Source organism: Numida meleagris, chromosome 2, assembly GCF_002078875.1.
Source record: "Numida meleagris isolate 19003 breed g44 Domestic line chromosome 2, NumMel1.0, whole genome shotgun sequence".
In the NCBI taxonomy this organism is placed as follows: domain Eukaryota; kingdom Metazoa; phylum Chordata; class Aves; order Galliformes; family Numididae; genus Numida; species Numida meleagris.
In genome coordinates, this window is record NC_034410.1 from 64,222,991 (window position 1) to 64,242,919 (window position 19,929).

General features: G+C 40.6%; 1 protein-coding gene across 1 annotated transcript; it reads right to left on the reverse strand.

Moving 5' to 3' along the window:
• NQO2 (N-ribosyldihydronicotinamide:quinone reductase 2) lies at nt 3,378-13,685 on the reverse strand. The gene is made up of 6 exons (XM_021385400.1): nt 12,747-13,685; nt 10,971-11,135; nt 9,425-9,555; nt 7,284-7,397; nt 4,692-4,793; nt 3,378-4,149 (listed from the first exon to the last, which is right to left on the reverse strand). Exons 1-6 carry the CDS (start codon nt 12,751-12,753, stop codon nt 3,976-3,978), a joined length of 693 nt encoding a protein of 230 aa, XP_021241075.1. The 5' UTR covers nt 12,754-13,685; the 3' UTR covers nt 3,378-3,975.

A 19,929-nucleotide genomic window follows, 5' to 3' on the forward strand; every position in this document is an offset into this window, starting at 1 on the left:
AAATTGAACAGTCTATGATAAAGCAGCAGTTGTGTGTGACTGACATTAGTAGTCAGTACCTTATGTGCGCGTTATCTGGAGACTAAAGATTTTCACAAGAGGCAAAAACTCTTTTTAAAACACTAGTGTTTGAGACAGGAAGCCAAAACAAGTCCAAAAACTGTTGAAAGGCATGTGAGAAATTGTTGCGTGCTGTAAATACTACCATCACCATATAGGCTGAGTCATACAACATCACAAATTTTGTATCACAAAAAAACAAATTACAATGCATATATTCACTATATATGTATATCTATAAAATACATATATATATAATCACAAAAGAACCCCACAAAGGTTGGAAGGGACCTCTGGATGTCATCTGGTCCAGCCCCTCTGCTTAAGCAGGGATGCCTACAGCAGGTTGCCCTGCACCTTTTTCAGACAGCTTTTGAAGTCTTGCCCTACTTCAGGGAAAAGCCACTTGTTAGGTGTTTCAGATAGAGCTCTAATTTTATGTACTACAGCCCTGATTCTTCTGACATCCACACTCCAGCACTGTGAGTTTATTCTTCATAAGGCAGCTATTGCATCTACTGCTGCTGCTTTTTGTTTGATTTTTTTTTTGATCCTTCTTACAGCTCACTGAAGAGATGAGTCACAAAACTTGAGGTCATCCTGACATTAACTGTGCTTCATGCACCACAGTGTCATTGTAGTGTGAAATTTGTAACACTTCATGAGTGCTTAATTTCTGCAGAGCTGCCAGATGAATCCAGATACCACTAAGGAGTAGAGAGGGCCTGCAACCAACCTCTATGCAGGTTACTTTAGAAGTGCAAGTTTACATTTGTACTAAGAATAAGTTTATAACTCCCACTGACAGCTAAGTACTAGGGTTATAGCAGAGGAAAACTTTAGCCCAGCATCCACTGAAAAAGTACAGTATACGTCTGAAATTATTAGGAATGGAGCAGAGAAAGTCATACTAATCCAAGAGTCACACAGTTGACTGGAGATTCTTCTGGTCTGCTTTTCTCAGTAGAAAGATAGTGGAAGTGAAAGAGTCCAGAGGAGAGCAACAACCATTTCCAAAGCCCAGTACCTTCTCTTTTAAGAATAACTAAGCAGGGTAGGACTTAATGGGAAATAGATTATTTAGGAGAGGAAGTGATGCATGTCTACAAAACTCTGTCATGTGGATGAATGGATGGGATTGATCATTTACTGCTGATTGGGAGTAAACAAATGAAGCTCTCAGAACCAGGTGCTTCTCCCTTCCTGGGCTTCCCCAACTCCAGTGCTATGTACGAGGAAAGTTGACCAGATGAACTTTGCTGAAGAACACTAGCTGCTTAAAATTGGCATAAATCCAAGAGAGAACTGAACAAAATATAGAGGAGAGATCTGTTGGAGCTGGTAAATATGGAGAAAACAAACATAGCCTAGGAAATCCCCAAAACTAAATATAGTCAGAGACCAGGACAGTATTCAGGGGAAGTGCTTGCTCTTCCTGGCTTATAACCACTGTGTAGAAAAGATTCAAAGTTGGAGAATGCTTGTTTTGACCTAACACTGCTGCTCTTGTATGCTTACATTATGCATAACCAGTCTAATACAGGCACTTAATATTATCATACATGTAAATGAGCTGACACACATGCAGCAAGTAGTATCCTGAAGTGTATCTTAATCATTTTTGAGTAATTATCCTATATTGAATAATATATGTATATAATATATATGTATATATGTATATAATAATATATGTATTGAATAATATATATATATTAATCACATTCTTCATTTAACATTTAAACCTACTAAGCACTGCAGTTGATTCAGCAAAGTAACTTTTTGTTTGACACTTGCAACTTCTACTTTCATATCCGCTTCCTTCTTTCGTGAATTCTCTGGGAACGGAACACAGTAAAGATAAGGATGATTCCTCTCCGGTGCAACTTTAGTATTTGCATTTACAATCCTATAGATTGGAAAAGACCTTCAAGATGGTCATGTCCAACTGTCAGCCTGGCCATGTTCCTTAGTATCCTTATCATCCATGATAATCTCAAAGTTTTGAGCTGATTCTTATTTTCTCAGAAATTTTTTCCTTCATGGGTTTAATGATCGAAGGACTTAGGAAGCTGCAGGTTTTCAGATTTTAATATTAATTTTTATTTTAAATATTAATTTTAAAATTAATTTTATTATTAATTTTAAAAATTAATTTTTAATTTATTATTAATTTTATTTTATTAATTTTGAAAATTAATTTTATAATTAATTTAATATTAATTTTAAAATATTAATTTTAAAAAAAGAGATTATATCTGGTCTTGATTGCTTTGATGGAGACACTTCCTATTCTGCTATGTAACACCTCACTTCCATTTTTCCCCAAGTCTCCGGTGTGAACTCTTCTGCAGAAAATAATGCATACAGGATGTGCTGGTACATTCTAATGTAGTTTCATTAGTTGCCCATAGGAAACAACAGTAAGTATTCAACTGACCCTGAATAATGTTTTATTCTCTCCAAATGTTTAGAAAATAATTTTCTTCTGTTGTGTTAACTAGTCAGATCACTCTTGACACAGTGAAGAGTGAGAGGAAATTGAACCACATGGCACTGTGAGTCATAATCTCTCCCCGAACATTCTTTCTTACAGAGTCAGTGCCTTTACTGAGCAAATAGGCAAATCAGGTTTTGACCTGCTAGGGCTTTGCAGTGGGATTTCTGTGCTTGACAGGAAACTGTAATTGGGATTTTTTAGAAATTTATACGTGTTGTGAATCTTTGTCAACCAGACAGTGACAAGAAATTTCATTTTTGAGAAAGTCCTTATAGTGTTGAAAGAAAGAAACATTTAGATGTTGTACTAAGGGATATGGTTTAGTGGGGAAATACTGGTGGTAGGTGGACTGTTGGACTAGATGATCTCAGAGGTCTTTTTCAACCATGGTGATTCTATGATTCTATTCTACGATTCTTTTCAGATATTCTATATATACGTGATTTCACAAGATCAGTTGTCAGCCAAAGAGCCAGATCTGATAATTATGGTTAGCTATATAGAATGGAAGAATTTCCATGTAAGTTGAGATTTTTTCTTGATACCAGATACTCATTTGTCTCCTGGCAAGGTAAGCACCACAATTATAAAATCCAGAAAATTGTACAGTTAGGTTCCACATATCTGAAGATACTCTGAGGAATATGGATAATACTGTTTGGCTTCCAAAGAATTGCTCCCCTCCAAAGAAACAAGTCTTCCATGGTTAGGCACTTATTTTCCTATGGAGGGTTTTACTTGTCCTTCAATCCCTCTTCAGGTAACTTGAAGTTATTTTCCTTGTGTCTTTAGGGCATAAATGTGCTTTCCCGACAACTTGTGCATATGACATTTTCCACTTTATTCTCATTGACTTTCATACACAAGAGTTATTGAACCAAGGCAAAATTGTCACTTGCTTGTATAATTTAAGGGCTTTGAGTCACTGTGCAACTGTACATCCTTTTGTGTTATCCACAATCTAGCTTTATAGCTCAAAGGCACAAGTGTAGATCTTTCATTTGAAAAAACAGGTTTGCCCACAATGAGACTGAGCGTATTTCCTGGCCAATAAAAAAAAAAGAAAAAAGAGGCAGTTGGTACAAAGAGTGTTGAAATAAAATTGGCAACGTACTTTACTGTTTCATAAGCAATAATGGTATAATTTGCAATTAAATAACACTTGAGTTACTAACCACGTGCAGGCAGAATGTCACTATTTATATGGGCAAGGTTAGTTCTTCACAAAGGGCTGTGCACCCATCACTGAAGAGAATTCCTCAGAAATCAATAAAGACAAATGCTTTATTGTCAGCTAAGCTGCCGGCTGTAGTATTCAAGATACCTATAATGCATGTGAATTCTGAAGATAACATTCTGATATTGAAACAAAGCACCAAAAAGAATGGAAAAAATATCTGTAGTCTTGTGCTTGAACATTACTTAAAATACCACTCAGGAGAGCAGTTTATGGGTTCTTCCTTCCAAAGAGTCTTCAAACGCTGTGCCCAGGCAACAAGCATCTCCTTCCTTTTTTCCTCAGAGACATATTCCGGAGCAAAGCAGATGTGAGGCTCAAGGACTTTGACACCACAAAAGTGCATGATGCCATGCTAAACCCAAAGGAAAGAAAGAAACGCCTCAGCAGATAGTTAGGTTTTCATTTTCAATTCAAGCATGTGGAATATTCAAATCTAAAACAGTTTCTGTGACCCAGCATAAGACAGGTTTTCTAAACCAGTGCCTTTATCAGGAGAAGGGAAATTAATTGCGGACATTCGATATTTATCTTGGCAGTTAGTGTTGAAGGGCAGACATTAAGCAGAATGACACACAGTGCACTGAATAAGGTCAACTTCATTGATACTGTTCTGTGGAATCTGTCAGCTCAACTTGCCATTTTCTCTTTGTGTATTTCTGAATTCCCAGCTGCATTTAGCACTCTTTCTTATGTTGATTTGCAGGATATACAGCTAGATAGCCTCACAAGGGCACGCAGCCAGTATTCAAAATGGTTAGACCGCAAAATTTATTATAATATACAATAAATATATTTTATGTAAAACTGACATCAGTACAATTGAAAGAAAAATTTGAATAATAAAGATTCAGGAAAATGAGTACCAACAATAACAATAGATTTCATATATTATACCTGCATGGGCCACAGGAGATAGCGGATATCACCATTGATACTTCCTTTTGTGTACATCTCTTCGCTGCCCCCAGTGGTGAAAGAAAACATAGCTAATTTGTTCTAGAATTAAAAAAAAAAAAAAAAAAAAAAAAAAAAAAAAAAAAAGAACACAGTGCTTAAGTTAGCCGTGTTTAAAGAAGAGTTGCTAAATAGTTTGAGAGATTCAGGGAAACCTGGACATCATCAGTTTCTAGAGGTGTCCTGTTTCCTAGACCTCAGGTGTAGCAGCAGCTCTGAGTCACAGGCTGAACACGTGCAGCTAGACAATGGACTGTGCATCAGGGTTTTAGGCAGAGACACATCGTAAAGAAAAGGAATTACATATAGGGACACCCTTTTATAAAACAGAGCTGACCCTTGCTTTCTCCTATTAAATGTTTGGAAAACTGTGATAGGAAAGCACTTTATTACTGAGGATATCTTTATTCCTCTCTCTCATGAATGCAGTAATTGAATGCTGCAGTCCTCATTCAGACTTGCGCTTGCTTGTCACTTTCCAAGCTATAGCTGGCTTTCAAATTATCCCTCAGGTGTTCTAAAACCCCTTTGTTTCTTCTGATTCAATAACTGTGGTATTGGCCACAGGCTTGTACTCAGCACCTATTCTCCCTGTCATAGCTTCCGTAATTAAAATTACATTTCTCCTGGCATGACTCAGTGTAGTATCTCAACTTTGCCTGTAATCAGCTTGCAGCTACGATGATTGTGGTTTACTCCTATTCATCTCAGTGGGGCAGCCGTTTCTGAAATTTAAACCATCTGAAATACTTGGAATAGTTAAAATCAGAAATGACATTGAACGTAAATGCAAAACTCATATGGCTTACTTCCAGGTATAGCAATTTTTACCAACATCCATCAGATCTTCTGATCCATCAGTGTGTCAAAATTCTCCAGAGGTATTCCCAATGCCAAGAAGAATTAAAAAGCTGTGAATTGTCATCTTGAGACACTGATGTTGCCTAATGTGTAAACTACAGGGAAGAAAAGACGGAAATGGCTGGGATGGGAGTCTAGAATTTCATGCATATTTATCTGGAGTTTCCATATCCTAACCATGAACATAACTTCTTAAACTTTACCTCAAAAATTAAACACACAGGATTTTATATCAAAAGTGCTTTTCTTTTTCACAGATTTGCCACAGGTACAAAGTTTCTACCTCACTTAGTTATTGTACATAAACTCCTGTTTATGCATGTCAGTATATTCTGCCTATTGAATTGTCATTACATAATGGTCAAAAGAGCACTAAGGTTGACCTAAGCTCATGGATTTTCTTAATTTGTATAGAATAAGCAAGATCCAATTAAAAAGAAAAGTCTGTCACCAATACGATTACACTTTCTTGTAGCATTCTCATTTCGAAGATGCTGCATCTATAGATGGTGATCTTAATCATCCAGTTCCTCTGGAATATTTTAGTGCACAGAAGGGTTGCTTGGAAGAATAATGTTATTGACCTGCTATAGCCCCACTAGTCTGAACTGGTGTGAATATCTCGAAGTAATAATGAAAAACAGCTGCTTCAGCTGGAATTTGGAAGCATGGCACTTACCTCTTCCCCTGCCTTCACTCTAAAATGATTCATTTTATTATTTTGTACCTTTTGCAACATACTGCAGAGGACTCGTGTCTAGATGGTGTTTTGGAGGAAGCTGAGGGAATGAGGCCTAGTAATGGACTAGAAAGATGTTGTACTTACAAAGCAACCATTGAGTGCTGCTTAAGATACCTTTGGACTGATAAGTAAGCTCAGCTTCAAAGACCTGAACTAATGTATGCAGGTTGCTCCAAAAATAATGCCTTCAATTTATTTCCATGGAAACTACAATAGATACAAAAAAAAACTAGTAATGCTATTTGATAGAGAAAATTCTCAGCTACAAAACACTGCTTTTCAACATAGTCACCACCATTAGCTATGCATTTTCACCAATGATGAACAGCAGCCTGCATGCTGCACTTGTAAAAATCTGCACCAGCGAACTCTCACTGTTGCACTGCTGAAATGAACCACTCACTGCCTCACTGTGCTCACAGCCACTGTTTAGTCTTCAGAAATGTCCAGCAAGTGCTGATGAATGTCAATGAATGGCATGTTTTCTGCATGGATAAATTCAGTTCCACACTTCTGTTTCATACCCACTTCCATGTCAGATGCCATTTGGTCAGACTGCCCCTCTGCTGCCATCTGTTGCACAGCAACAAAATGTAACGGAATACTGGAGGGAAAGTTCAGCCTCTATTGTCATACCACCAACATCTGCCTCTGACATCATGGGCCAACATAATAAATTAGGAGACATTACTTTTGAAGCAGCCCTCGTAACTACAGTGCTGAAGGCCTGAATAAGCCAGAGGCTTCAGAAAACTATTCCTCCACAGAATGGAGGACAGCTGAAAGTGAGAGCTTTATACAAATATAATGGAAAAGATCGCTTCCAACCCAAGCCATTCAATAGTTCTATGATTCTATGAAAAGAAAGACCATTACCTAAAGTGCACTGCAAAAATCTTGAACTTAATAAAACAACCTCAGAAACATACCTTAAGCAAACCAGAATCATAACAGTTTGGAAAATCGTGAGCAAATCCTTGGACCAAGACTCTGTCCATCCAGCCCTTCATGATTGCTGGCATGCTGAACCAGTACAAGGGAAACTAGGCAAAAAATGAATGACCTTGTTAATGCAGAGAGTCTAATGTAGGTAATTCCTTGTTTTCCTAATCAGTTCATATCTTGTACATGCCTTCTTCTAGGAAGGAGAGGCAGTAACTATGCTTGGCAAAAATAACTGAAGTGCTTTCTGTTTGTAGAAATCTCAGGTACATAGCTAAGCAGCTGTAGTACGTTAATACCATGGTGAACGTGAGAGCTTCCAGACAAATGGAAGCTGGAAAATGGTAGAGCTGGAAAATGTCATTTAACTCCATTTAATTCTCAAGACCATACAAAATGCAAAAGGAATGTATAAACTAATGGTTAACGTTGCCAAAATGGCCAGAGAGAGATCTATTACCACGACTTCTGGTGATCAGTTCTGATATGACATTTGTCAGTGCTGTCACCACTGACACGATGACCTTGAACCACCATATTGAGAAGAAAACTTCCTCTCTAACAGTAGGTGTTCTTTTTTTTTTTCTTTTTCATCTTTCTTTTTTTATTTTTTTCTGCACCAGAATGTGCCGAACTACTTCTGGTATTTTATCAACAGAAAGTAGAAAGCAACCACTTCCTTCAGGGGATGTTTTATGATACTTATCTCAGAAACAATATTTTGAAAATGATGAAAACATACATTGAAATACTTGCTCGAGATACAGTCATATCCTAAATTTCATCGGGAACAGGACAGTTGAATATATATGAGCTATGCGTAAGGCCAACAGCTGGATTATGAATTTGGTCAGAATATTTTCTTTTTTATCATCCAGGGCCTCCTGGATTTCAGCACTCTGGAGGCCTGTACATTGTGTACTTTATCCTTGCTATTGACTGCATTTGTAAATTTACTGACAAGTTTCACTCTCTATGCTGCTGACGCTGCTGTTTCATTTAGGAGCTACTCTGCACCCAGGCATCTGTCTACCACAGGGAACATTGTTTCCACATTGTGGGGCTAGTTAGTGTTGCTTCCTGTGATATTTCTGGGCCCTGTGCACATCCAACACAGGACTACCACAGAGGAGAGCAGACCTGAGTTGTGAAAATCAGTTATCAAGTCCAGACACTGCTTGTCCAACTCAGCAATGAAAGAGGGCAGTACGGTTGAGGAAGTCAAAACTCCCCAACCCTTCTGGCTGCCCAGACTTGCTCGCCCATAAAAAGAGCCATGCCAGGCTTCCTGCTGCCTGATAACCACGGTCAGGTACATCTTTGTGAATACGGACATTATGTTTGGCCTTGTTGTGGTGAATTTCTGGATTTGCTGTTATAACTACTCCAATAATTGTACTCCCGATCTGTGCTTGTTACTGTGCCATTATTTAGAGATGAAGCCTTCGTCCGTACAGCTGATGGTTTGGTGTCTGTTACAGTTTCCCAAACTTAAAACTGCTTACTCGCATTAAAGCCTTACACACATTCCTGTGCATGAATCTGTTTGCTTTGCTTGTGCTCCAAGACGTGAGTATAGTATCAGGCTACATGGTAATATGGCACAGTTCTCATATTGAGAATTATAGCATTAGCTTGCACTCAATACTTTCTAGTCTGAGTTGACCCATGCAATTGTTTTAGAGTGCAGGTGGCATAAGAAGCAGTCTTCACGAAAGTAGCCTAATTGCCCAGTTTCTGAATGTTAGTTTCTAAGCAAAGTGCAGGTGTGAATTTTACTTGGATGTTTTAAAGGTCTGATTTGAGATGCCTTCCTATTTGCTAAAAACGTCAGCGTGGAGCCATTATTTGTGTGAAAAATTCATACTGCGCTAGCACAAATAATACACTTGATCTGGAATTTTTTATTTTTTTCTAAAATACACACCATATCAGAAAAAACATGACACCTTGAAATTGCTATGCTGGCTACAAATCATTTGATGTTGATTGCTGCCTGTTTTTACTCTGGCTAGAGTCGATGTCCATTTTCCCTGATGAAATCTGTCATCTCACTTACTACTTGTTTTAGATTGTTCAGCCCTGTGCATTACAGCTGAAGTATTTTAATACAATTTAAAATAATGACCTGAAAAATCAGTAAGTCTGCTTCCTGCACCTTCTTTTGCTCTTCGATCAAATCATTGGACAAACATCCTCTCTTGTAAGCTTCCGACATCTCCACTCCGTAATTGAACTCATCTGAGTTTTGCAAGCAACCTGTGGAAAGAAGGGCATGGTCATTGCTTATTCCATCCACAGCACTGTATCCAAAAAAAGAATTAAATGCAATTTGTGATTTACAGTTCTAAATTGAGTTACTGCTTTCTTTTTTTTCCTGCTTACTTTTTTTTTTTTTTTTTTGTGGCTATTCAGTATCATCACAGCTGATAGATGATTACTTGATTGTCAACTGAGGAGGAAGGTATGATCTCAGAGTACTAAAACTTTCACCTTTCTGTAGTAACATGTAACGTGCAAAAAGAAGACCTAATCTTGGCTCTTAGACTCTGGTGATACAGGTGGATGATTTAAGAAGATTTAAGAGAATTTTGATAATTGTTCTGCCTCTGCATTGGGGCTTACTGAAACCGCAGTCACAAGCACTATGTAGCTGCTTTCCAGCCTCTGTGGAAACTCAGCAGATGCTGGGGAACCAGTATCCGCTGGCTCTGCTGACTCCTCTATGGCTGAGTGGGCTGATTCAGGTATGTCCAAATCAAACATATGCATTCATTCCTGCTGATTCAACTAGCAGATTGTCAGTGTTTAGCAGGACTGGTGCAAAGTACTGGAAGGTGGAAGTAGTAACCTCATGAACTGAGCTAAGTAAGTTGTACAATGATATCTGAAGACATTTCTCACCCAAGAGAAATGGACTTCAGAGCAGACGTTGATTCTGAACAAGTGCTAATGCATTTTTGTCTCTCAATAATCTTACTGTGAGCCAAGGGTCATGCTCAGGAGTGGACTTTTAGAAATGTTCAAGTCTTGTAGTCTCACTGTTAAAAAGTGTCTTTTTTTTTTTTTCTTTTTTTTTGCCAGTGCTCACCTAACACCTGAGATATTTCTTTTTGATTCTTGTTCTAAAGAAAGATTGTCAGTTCTCATAGGTGGTGTTAAAGCTTTGTTTTTCTTGACTAGGAAAAGCTCTATGGCTAAATGCTATTGAATAGTTGCAAGATGCCAAAATGACTCACAAGCCCATGCACTTAAGTGCCTGGAGCTAATTTGCAGAAAGCATGTGTAATATTGTTCATTAAGGGGAGTTGGTTCTTAGAATGACTCTTCAGTTGATTGGAAATACCAGGAAAACAATGACATCCCTCATTCCCTTCAGTCTAAAGACAGAACACTGTTTTACAGGTCTGTACTGTACAGGTGTTTCATCTTTCTAATAGAGGGGGCATTTCTACTAAGATTTATTAAAAAATAGGCAATACTTACACTGACCTTTCTGGATCAGTGCTTGCAGAAAATAAAAAAGTAGAGTCTTGTTAGGTGAGGTATATTTGTACAGAATGATAGCAACCGTTTCTCAGAGTGCACCTAGCAGCATGGGTTCTAGATTGTTAATGCAGTAGGATGAACAAGATGCAAGTTTGTCTCATTGCTACTGTTGAAAAATCTCTCACCGACAATGTCATTTCTTGTTGCCCGGGGCTCAAAATGCATTGCATATAAATCAGACACTGTGACACTGCAGCCCTGTTTGCTCAATTCTTCCACAGCAACTGTCATCAAAGATCCATTAAAAGAGTTAGGCTCTTGATGAGCGTAGACTATCAGGACTTTTCTCCCTGGAGGCAGAAAGAAAAGCAAAAGACACCTTTGAGATAGGCGGATACAAAACAGTTTGTGGACCCAGGGCCTGGTTCTTCACTTTTCTGTGCTGTGTTTTCCAAGCAGCACAAAACTAGTGAAAATTACAGCAGCAGCTGTCATTTGACTCCTGCTCAGCAGCAATGAGTGACTCATGAGGAAGTAATCAGTAAGTGCCCCTCCTCCAACAATTCTGTGCAATGCTGGGTTTTCCTAGATGGAACTCAGTGGACAGTGGGTGCATTTCCATAGCAGGCCACACTGCCCTACACCAGCTCAACTCAGGGCTTTCCAACTTCTCCTCTGACAAGGTGCATCCCCTTGAATCAGCTTTTGTGTTTGGCTGATTCCACTACTGCCCAAAAAACCCCACCCTACAACATAAGGAAAAAAAAAAAGCCGCCTGTTGGTTTAGCTCCCTCAGCTGGGTAGACAAGCGACAGCAATTGAACAAACAGGATGGGATCAAAGCAGCACCAAATTACGTGTCCTCAAAATGTTGTAGAACCGACTTCTGGGAGCTCAGAGCATCTTCCTGCAGGTTCCCTACATCTTCTGTTTCAGTGCTGTGCGAGTGACAACATCAGGGTAGATGTTTAAGATGCCACTAGCCCACTTCAGTGTCTTCATGGTGACATCAACAGAAAGCGACATGGTCTTTCTTAGGTGTGTCAGTGAGCTTTCTGGTTTATGTCAAACTGCTGACAGTGTATTTAAGTTAAATTAAATGGCAAGATGGATACGCTAGGATGTAGCTTCAGAAAGAGTGATGAGCCATTGGAACAGGCTGCCCAAGGAGGTGGTGGAGTCACTGTCCCTGGAGGTGTTCAAGAACTGCGTAGATGTGGCACTGAGGGCCAAGGTTAGTGGGCATGGCGGGGATGGGTTGATGGTTGGACTAGGTGATCTTAGCAGTCTTTTCCAACCTTAATGATTCTACGATTGTATTCTCCGAAATTTCCAAGTATTATTGAAAAAGACTGAATATGCAAAACAAGCAGCTCTCAGTTCCTGGCTGGCAATATGTAATTCAGGTGACTCCTGAGTTCATTTTCTCCCATGGACTCACAAGCTGTATGCTTCAGATCACCACCCGGGTAGCAGGTAAGTTTGAGGTGTCAGATGTAACAGAACCAGAGCTGAAGGCTTGAAAAAACAATAGCAATTTTTTTTTAACATAAATGATACTACGCAATTATTTCTTCAGTATGCTTTGTGTCCTCCATCAGACAACAGTTTGGCTAAAAGTCTATTGCTGTTTGTGTCAAATGCTATCACAAATTTAACAATTGTACAAACTATCCAAACCCCCGCTCCCTCACTCTGTAATTTATTCTGGAATACGAAGAGCAGTTTCCTCTGCGCTGTTCCTCTCAGCAATAAGTACTTCAGTGGGTGGAGGTGGAGCTGAGGGCACTCTGACACGGTGTTTGGAGAGACTGGAGTTTTCAAGCACATCCTTTGCTGAGGGAATTGCAGTGATTTGAAAAAATAATGGCTTAGTATCACAAGTCAACAATATAGGCATTCCATACACCAGCATGCTGAGGGCCTAAGTGAATGGTATTTGTGTTAGTATTTGTTCTTACCTGCCATTTTCCAGGAGCGCTTGGAAGGTCCTGTCCTGAGAATCCAGTACGGCCTGTAAGCTCAAATGGCCTGTTTGTCTACGTGAGAAACACCACGAAGAGGTGCACGCAAGATCTCTGCCCTGTACGATCCTTGTCTCCAGGAGCAGGGCGGGAGGCCCGCAAGCACGGTCTTTGTGAGTTCTGCCGAGCGGGCAGAGCGCTGTGAGAGAACGGACTTCTCACATCCCACCTCGCCCCACGTTTGGCAGAGAATCCTGCTTTCGTTTCGGCCTTTCTTCCTGCCTCCTTTTCAAACCCGGTTTCAGACCCACTCGCCGCTCCCCCGGCCCCGCTGCAGCGCAGATCTCGGGACGGTGATGACCGGCCCGGAGCTCGCGGTCCCGCAGTTCTCCCCGCTGTGCTGTACCTGCAGCGGGGCCAGGCAGCCCCGGCACGTCCCTGCGGCCGGCCCGGCGCCCCGCGGCCTCTCTGCGCTGGGACGGGCTGCCGGGCGGTGCGGAGCCGAGCCGAGCTGCTCGCTGCCCTCCCAATGCCTTCCGGAGGGCCGGGCCCTATGCGGGGCGGGCAGCGGCCCGGGGCTGTGGCTGCTGCTGCCGCTGGAGGCGTTCGTTATGCTACGCGCTGTCATTACCGTTATGTCTGTGTGTACAGGTATGGGGTGGATCACATGCTCGCTCGTGTTCCGTTGTAAAAGGCGATGCTCGTTGATAGGTCCACCCACGTCTCCTCCAAACCTTTGGTGCGACTCCTCATGTGTAGAGGGGTGAGAACGATTCTTTGGGGTTTCCAAATGGAGAATCTGAGGTGAAAACCAAGTGACTGGGCCCAAAGCACTGATCAATAAATGACAGAGCTACCCGCGTCCTCCTGCAACGAGAAAACCTCTGTGCAAACCTTGTGTCACCGGCATTTTTCACCTGCTGCCTTGGTTATGGGAGACACAAATCCCCCAGCATTTCCCATTATTCCCAGGGAGAAAGTGCTGCAGGCACTGAGAGCAGCAGTGTACACTGAGGCTACAGCAGTCACTTAGAGGCTGGACGGGGCTCTGAGCAACCTGATCTAGCTATATGTGTCCCTATTAATTGCAGGAGGGTTGGGCTAGATGACCTTTAAAGGTCCCTTCCAACTCATTGAAATGATTCTAAGATTCTATTCTATTCAGTATCACTATTGCTGCCTGGGCACCACCTAAACATTGACCAGATCTCTGCTGGCACGCAGCCTCCTCTGAGGCCCTGCTTTCTTTCCTATCCATACCCACTGCTATCAGGAGCCTACTCAGAGTGAATGATAGCTGTTGCTCAGCCCACATATCCAAAGCTTTCTCAGAGTTTGGTGGGAGCTGACATGTGCTTGGTCTTATCCTGACATGAAGAGGTTCAATTCCTATATTTTGACATAGCTGGCGCAGAAGTCACAATTGTCTTGGTTTCCTGTAATGCAAGCAGTGAATGTAATATGTACAAATGAAATTTGAGATTTTCTCTCAGAGTGCAAAATATTGTTGTTCTCCTCAAGCTGTGTTGTTAACATATATGTAGTCAATGTCAACAACATTTGAATAGGTTCACCTGAACATAACTATCACATTAACAGGGGAGTATATTTCATGGGGAGGAAGGACTTCAGAGAACACATCAGACTGATGGAAAGATGAGGAGCTTTTGGGATAGGTCCAGAGGAGGGCCACAAAGATCATTAGAAGGCTGGAGCATCTCTCCTTTGAAGACAAGCTGAGGGAGCTGGGCTTGTTCAGCCTGAACAAACTGGAGAAGAGAAGGCTCCAGGGAGACCTTCCAGTACTTAAAGGGAGTTTATAAGTCGGAGAGCAATCAACTTTTTACATGGCTAGGTAGTGATAGGACAAGGTGGAATGGTTTTAAACTGAAAGAGGGGAGATTTAGATTAGATGTCAGGAGGAAATTTTTCACTGAGAGGGTGATGAGACACTGGCACAGGCTGCCCAGAGAGGCTGTGGATGCCCTATCTCTGGAAATGTTCATGGTCAGGTTGGATGGGGTGCTGGGGAACCTGATCTAGTGCCTGATTTAGTGGTTGGTAACACTGCCTGTGGCGGGGGGGTTGGAACTAAGGGGGTACTTGAGGTCCCTTCCAGCACAAGCTATTCTGTGATTCTGTGACAGACACCTGTGTTAAAATATTGCACAGATACTTATGACAAAAAATGTTTTATTTTACTACCCAGTGAATAATAGGCTTTTAACTGGAAAATATAGCTCCACTGTAGGTGTGAGATAGTCTCAACCACAAGGGTTTTATAAATATGAATGCAGAAAATCATTAAGTGTTTCTCCACATATTACTTAAAGACAGTTATCTCACTGTAGAGGTAAAAAAACACATAAATCTTATTTTTTAGTAAGATTGTACAAGTTTACTTGATTAGTTCACATGTTAATTCCTAATGTACCCTAAAGCGTGTCTTTCTACAATATTGTGAGGCTGATTTCTCATAATTTTACAAAATAATAATAAAAAAATCCCTTCATTTTTCTGTTTGCCTTTGGACAAGTCCCCTTGTAAGGATTTCAGCAGCCTGGTTCAGCCATTTCTTAGAAATCTCATGAGCACATGTTTCAGAGATTTTAAGAGAAAGTATAGAGGTTGTAGGAATCCATTTACTTTTGCTGTTTGGGCAACTCTGTGGCACAGAGTGGAGTTTCTTATAGTCTTCCTTCCACCTCTTTTGTGTCCCCCACATTTTTAATGTTAATTAGTTCCCAGGAAAGTGTTAGAGTGGCTCAGACATCTTCATAGAACAGTGCACATCTGCAATGGGAGTTTCATTTTGCAGGTTGGGAATCTCTCTTTTTCTTCTTTTTTTTCTTTTTTCTTTTCCATTGCATTTGATATCTCTCTCCAGTCTTCTCTTGTTACTTTTTCCTGTAAATATTTTTCTCTCTCTAAGGAATTCATTGCTAATTGGCAATGAAAATGTAGCTGTGATTAAAATGGAATAAAATTCTCCGGTCCCTATCAGTTATCCCCGAGCATTGACTGAATGAGTTGTACTTTATAAGCAATATGAATATTTATAGCTTCTCTTGCTTTTGATTGGCACAGACTGTTCTCTCTAACACAAAACAGAGGTCCTAAGAAAATAAGAAATACAGTAGAGACCAAGGGTCTGTTTAACCTGGTATCCTGTCTTCAACTCTGCTCGCAAGTATCTTCCTTCAGAAGAGTAAGGGCAAGGTAAGCGTGTAGGATATTCACGACACTGCTCAGCCTGCAGCTATCTTCACCTTGGACCTGAACATATAGCAGTTTGTATGGTAAACTTCAGTTTACCTCTCTGTCAAGTACTTTGCCCGATCTCCCTATGAATCCATGCCAATTCCTTAAATGTGCAATGTTCTTGGCAAGGAGTTTCACAGACTTACCTTCTGTGTGAAAAACAGTTCCTTTTGGCTGTTCTGCACCTGGTTCCTAACAGCTTCAGTTGATGCCCCTTAGTTCTTGCACTGGGCATGACAGTGAACAAAAATCCATCCCTGCTTTTCCCCTCTGTCCAAAGGTAATTTGTTGGGCTAGGGTGCAAGGCACAGTCATCTTCCTTGGAAAATAAATAAATTAGATTATAGCTGTTCAGGAACGATTTTACCTTTCCTTATGATTTTGTTTGTTTTCCGAGTAGTAATACAAAGTTTATTGTACACATGGCTCTCTCTCTGGAATAGTGCATTATGATTTCAAAATACGTATCGGACGGGTATCTGTTGTGCCCTCTAGTGCCTAGTGCAAGGGTTTGCACTTTTATCAGAGGCTGTTCAATTGAAGTGAAGCCTTCATCGAGGGCAAGTTTTTCATCTTTAGTGGAAGTTCTCTTCTAGAAGAAATTTACGAACCTTTGCCACAATGAGAATAAGCAGTAAGGAAAAATGATACATATCACTGTATAGCAGAAACTCTCTAAAAAATTAGCTTTCAGTGAATATTCCAGAGAACAAAACCCTTGAGGCAGTAGTTCTAAAGCTGTGGATACTGAAATCCTGCCCTGGAGCATCATACGTGTCTCAGCAACACTGTTGTTATTCCTACGATTGTTTTGAGAGGCGGTAAAAAGGAGACAGTCAACCTCATGTTGGTCTCTCTCCTTAAAGCAGTAGAGTCGACAGGCTTGAATAACAGGAAGGAAGGAAGGAAGCAGGAAGACTACGTAACTAACAGCCTCTTACTGTGACCTGTTTTTCTTCTCAGTCTCTGTCTGGGAGTGATTAACAGAAATTGAAAACGGTAACCTCTTGTGTTAAAGATTATACAGTATCTCTAAGTGAAAAACAAACTATCAGCAAGTACAGTGTCCTGGGAAGCAGTTCTGATTAATCGTTTAGGTTGTTCTTAAAACTTGTGATGTTTAATATTTAATAACGCTAAAATGTTTGAGAATGCTTTCAAATGTATATTTAAAGGTGTTATCAATATGAAACTTAATTGCAACTTCTTCTAGCAAGTCTTTTCCAAGGTATTAGGGGAGCAGTTAGTCAAGTACCAATTCTGCAATGCATAAATTTCATAGAATCATAGAATCTCCTGATTTGGAAGGGGCCCCCAAGGATCATTGAGTCCAACTCTGTCTTCTGCATTTACATTACACAATCATTACCTAAAATTGTCCTGGGAAAATTCTGCCAGTAAGTTCAGACCAGATGAATTTAAACATTACATATTAGACAGGAGAACAGTTTACAGGGCAGAAATTTTGAGCATAGGCAGATAGGAGGTGGCTATACATTCTGCTGAATCTCTCCGAATCTCTAAGTATCAGTTTGCCTATATGCAGAATATAAACTATTATTATTATTCTGTTATTCTTGGTTTGTACCAACTACTATGACTGCAGTGTTTGCTCTATGAGTAAACTATAGTTACAGGTGAAATTCAGGTTACATGGATGTTTGTCCGATAGAAAAGAACAACCCAAGAAGGGTTGGTTGTGGTAACAAAATAGCAGAATGAAGCAATGAAAATGAGTCCTGAAATACATTTGAAAGATGGCCTGCATGGGGTGAACATGCACATACATATTGTATCTGCCAAATACAAGGGAGACTTTGACTAATTCTCCTTTTGTTTTGCTGCTTCATTGAGAAAAAAGACAAGACATTGGTCCATGGGTCAACTGCTCACTGTATTTTCAGAATTTGATGCATTCAGAAGCATATTCTTGGCACTGACTTGCTCACTGTTTCCAATACCAGATTGTTAATCTTGATGTTGGGTAGGAGACTGTGCACTAAAACTTTTCTTATAATCATAGTGTATGCTGAATTGGAAGGGACCCACAAGGATTTCAAGTCCAGTTCCTGGATCTGTAGAGGACCACCCAAAATCCAAACTCCGTGTCTGACAGCATTGTCCAAACACTCCTTCAACTCTGACACTTGAGGCCCTGACCACTGCCCTGGGCAGCCTGTTCCATGCCCACCACCCTCTGGTGCAGAACCTTTCCCTAACTCCCAACCTGACCCTCCCCGATGCAGCCCCATGCTGTTCCCTCGGGTCCTGTCTCTGTTTTATGTCCTTCTTATATGGTGGCACTCAAACCTGCACCCAGTGCTGGAGGTGTGGCTGCACAGTGCAGAGCACAGTGGGACAACCCCTTCCTTGGTCTGGCTTTCAGTGCTGGGCCTTATGCACTGCAGGGTACAGTTGGCCCTTTGGGCTGCCAGGGCACACTGCTGACCGAGATTCAGTTTGTCATCAGCCAGAACCCCCAGATCCCTTTCCATAGGGCTGCTTTCCAGCTTCTCATCTCCCAGTCTATCCAAAGTTGCCTTGAACCGGGTGCAGAAACTGGCACCTGCTCTTGTTAAACTTCTTGTGGTTGGTGATTTCCCAGCCTGCTAATTTATGTCATGATCTCTGTGCAAAGCACCTTTTGTTTCTGCTGATACCTAAGTGAAGTTTATCTGTTTTGTGGAATCATATGTTCATCCCCTGCTATAACAGGCTTCAGTCAGCAGCTAGTCTCAATTTTGGCCTCACTTTTGAAATTTAGAAAAGCATCAACTTGATTATGCAAACAGAGTGTTAGCTCGATGTATGACCTTTTCTCCATAACAAACAGGCCTTCCAAGTTTTTTTTGTTTTTGGTTTTGTTTTTTTTTTCATCTAAGGGAAGAATTATTAGTCTGTAAAGTTTACTGCTTTATCTCTCTCTTCTCTGGGGAAAAAAAAGTCTTTAAAACACTGCAAGGAGTTAGTATTCAAGATAAAACAGATGGCAATATGGGATATCTGCAGACTTTAAAATACCTTATCAGAAAACTCTGCTTATATGTATTCATGTTTTTAATATCACAGCTAACACATTGCCACTCCTAGTTCAAGTCGTTCAGACCGGTGTCTTTCCCTGAAATCAGGCTGCCTATATATAACCTCCTTAGGTACTATTTAGTGTTCATTCTGATCTGTGTTCCATGAACAACTCTGCAAGAAATTGAGAGACAGTGCATTCATATTCTGCTGCCTTTCTGTCACAAATGGGGCAAAGACATACTATCTCTGCCTTGGCAGATATTCTATTCAGATACAAAGGCAAATCCTAGATCTGCTGTCCTTTGTACATGGAGATTGAATCTGTAGTCAGATTTGACATTTTCATTTCAGTCTGTGTTCAACAAGTATCTCAGCCAAACTTCTGAATCAAAAAGTTCTGGAGAGATTACTAATTTGTAAGTAGCAAAACTGTCCTTCTGTGGCAACGTTGAGCTCAAAGGGTTATTGAAAAGAACATGAAAGACAATGCAGTCACTGGTCACAGCCAACAGAGGCTCATGTGGGGAAAGTCCCATTTAATGAACTTAATCTCTGTTTATGACAACGTTACCCACCTGGTTGACCAAGGGAAGCCAGGTGAAGTAATCTTTTTGGATTTCAGCAAATCCTTGTTCCTTACAATACCCTTCCAGATAAAATGTCCAGCATAGAGCTAGACAACAATGTAGTATGAAGGTTAAACTACTGGCTGACAGATTGGGCTCAAAGGGTTCTAGTAAATGGCCTTATATCAGGCTGGCAGCCAGTCACTAATGACTGGGCTCCATTTTAGGGCTAGTGCTCTTTATTGTTTTCATCAGTGATTTGGATACAGGACTTGAAGGTATAAGTAAATTCGCAGATGACACTAGACTGGGAGGAGCTATTGACTCCC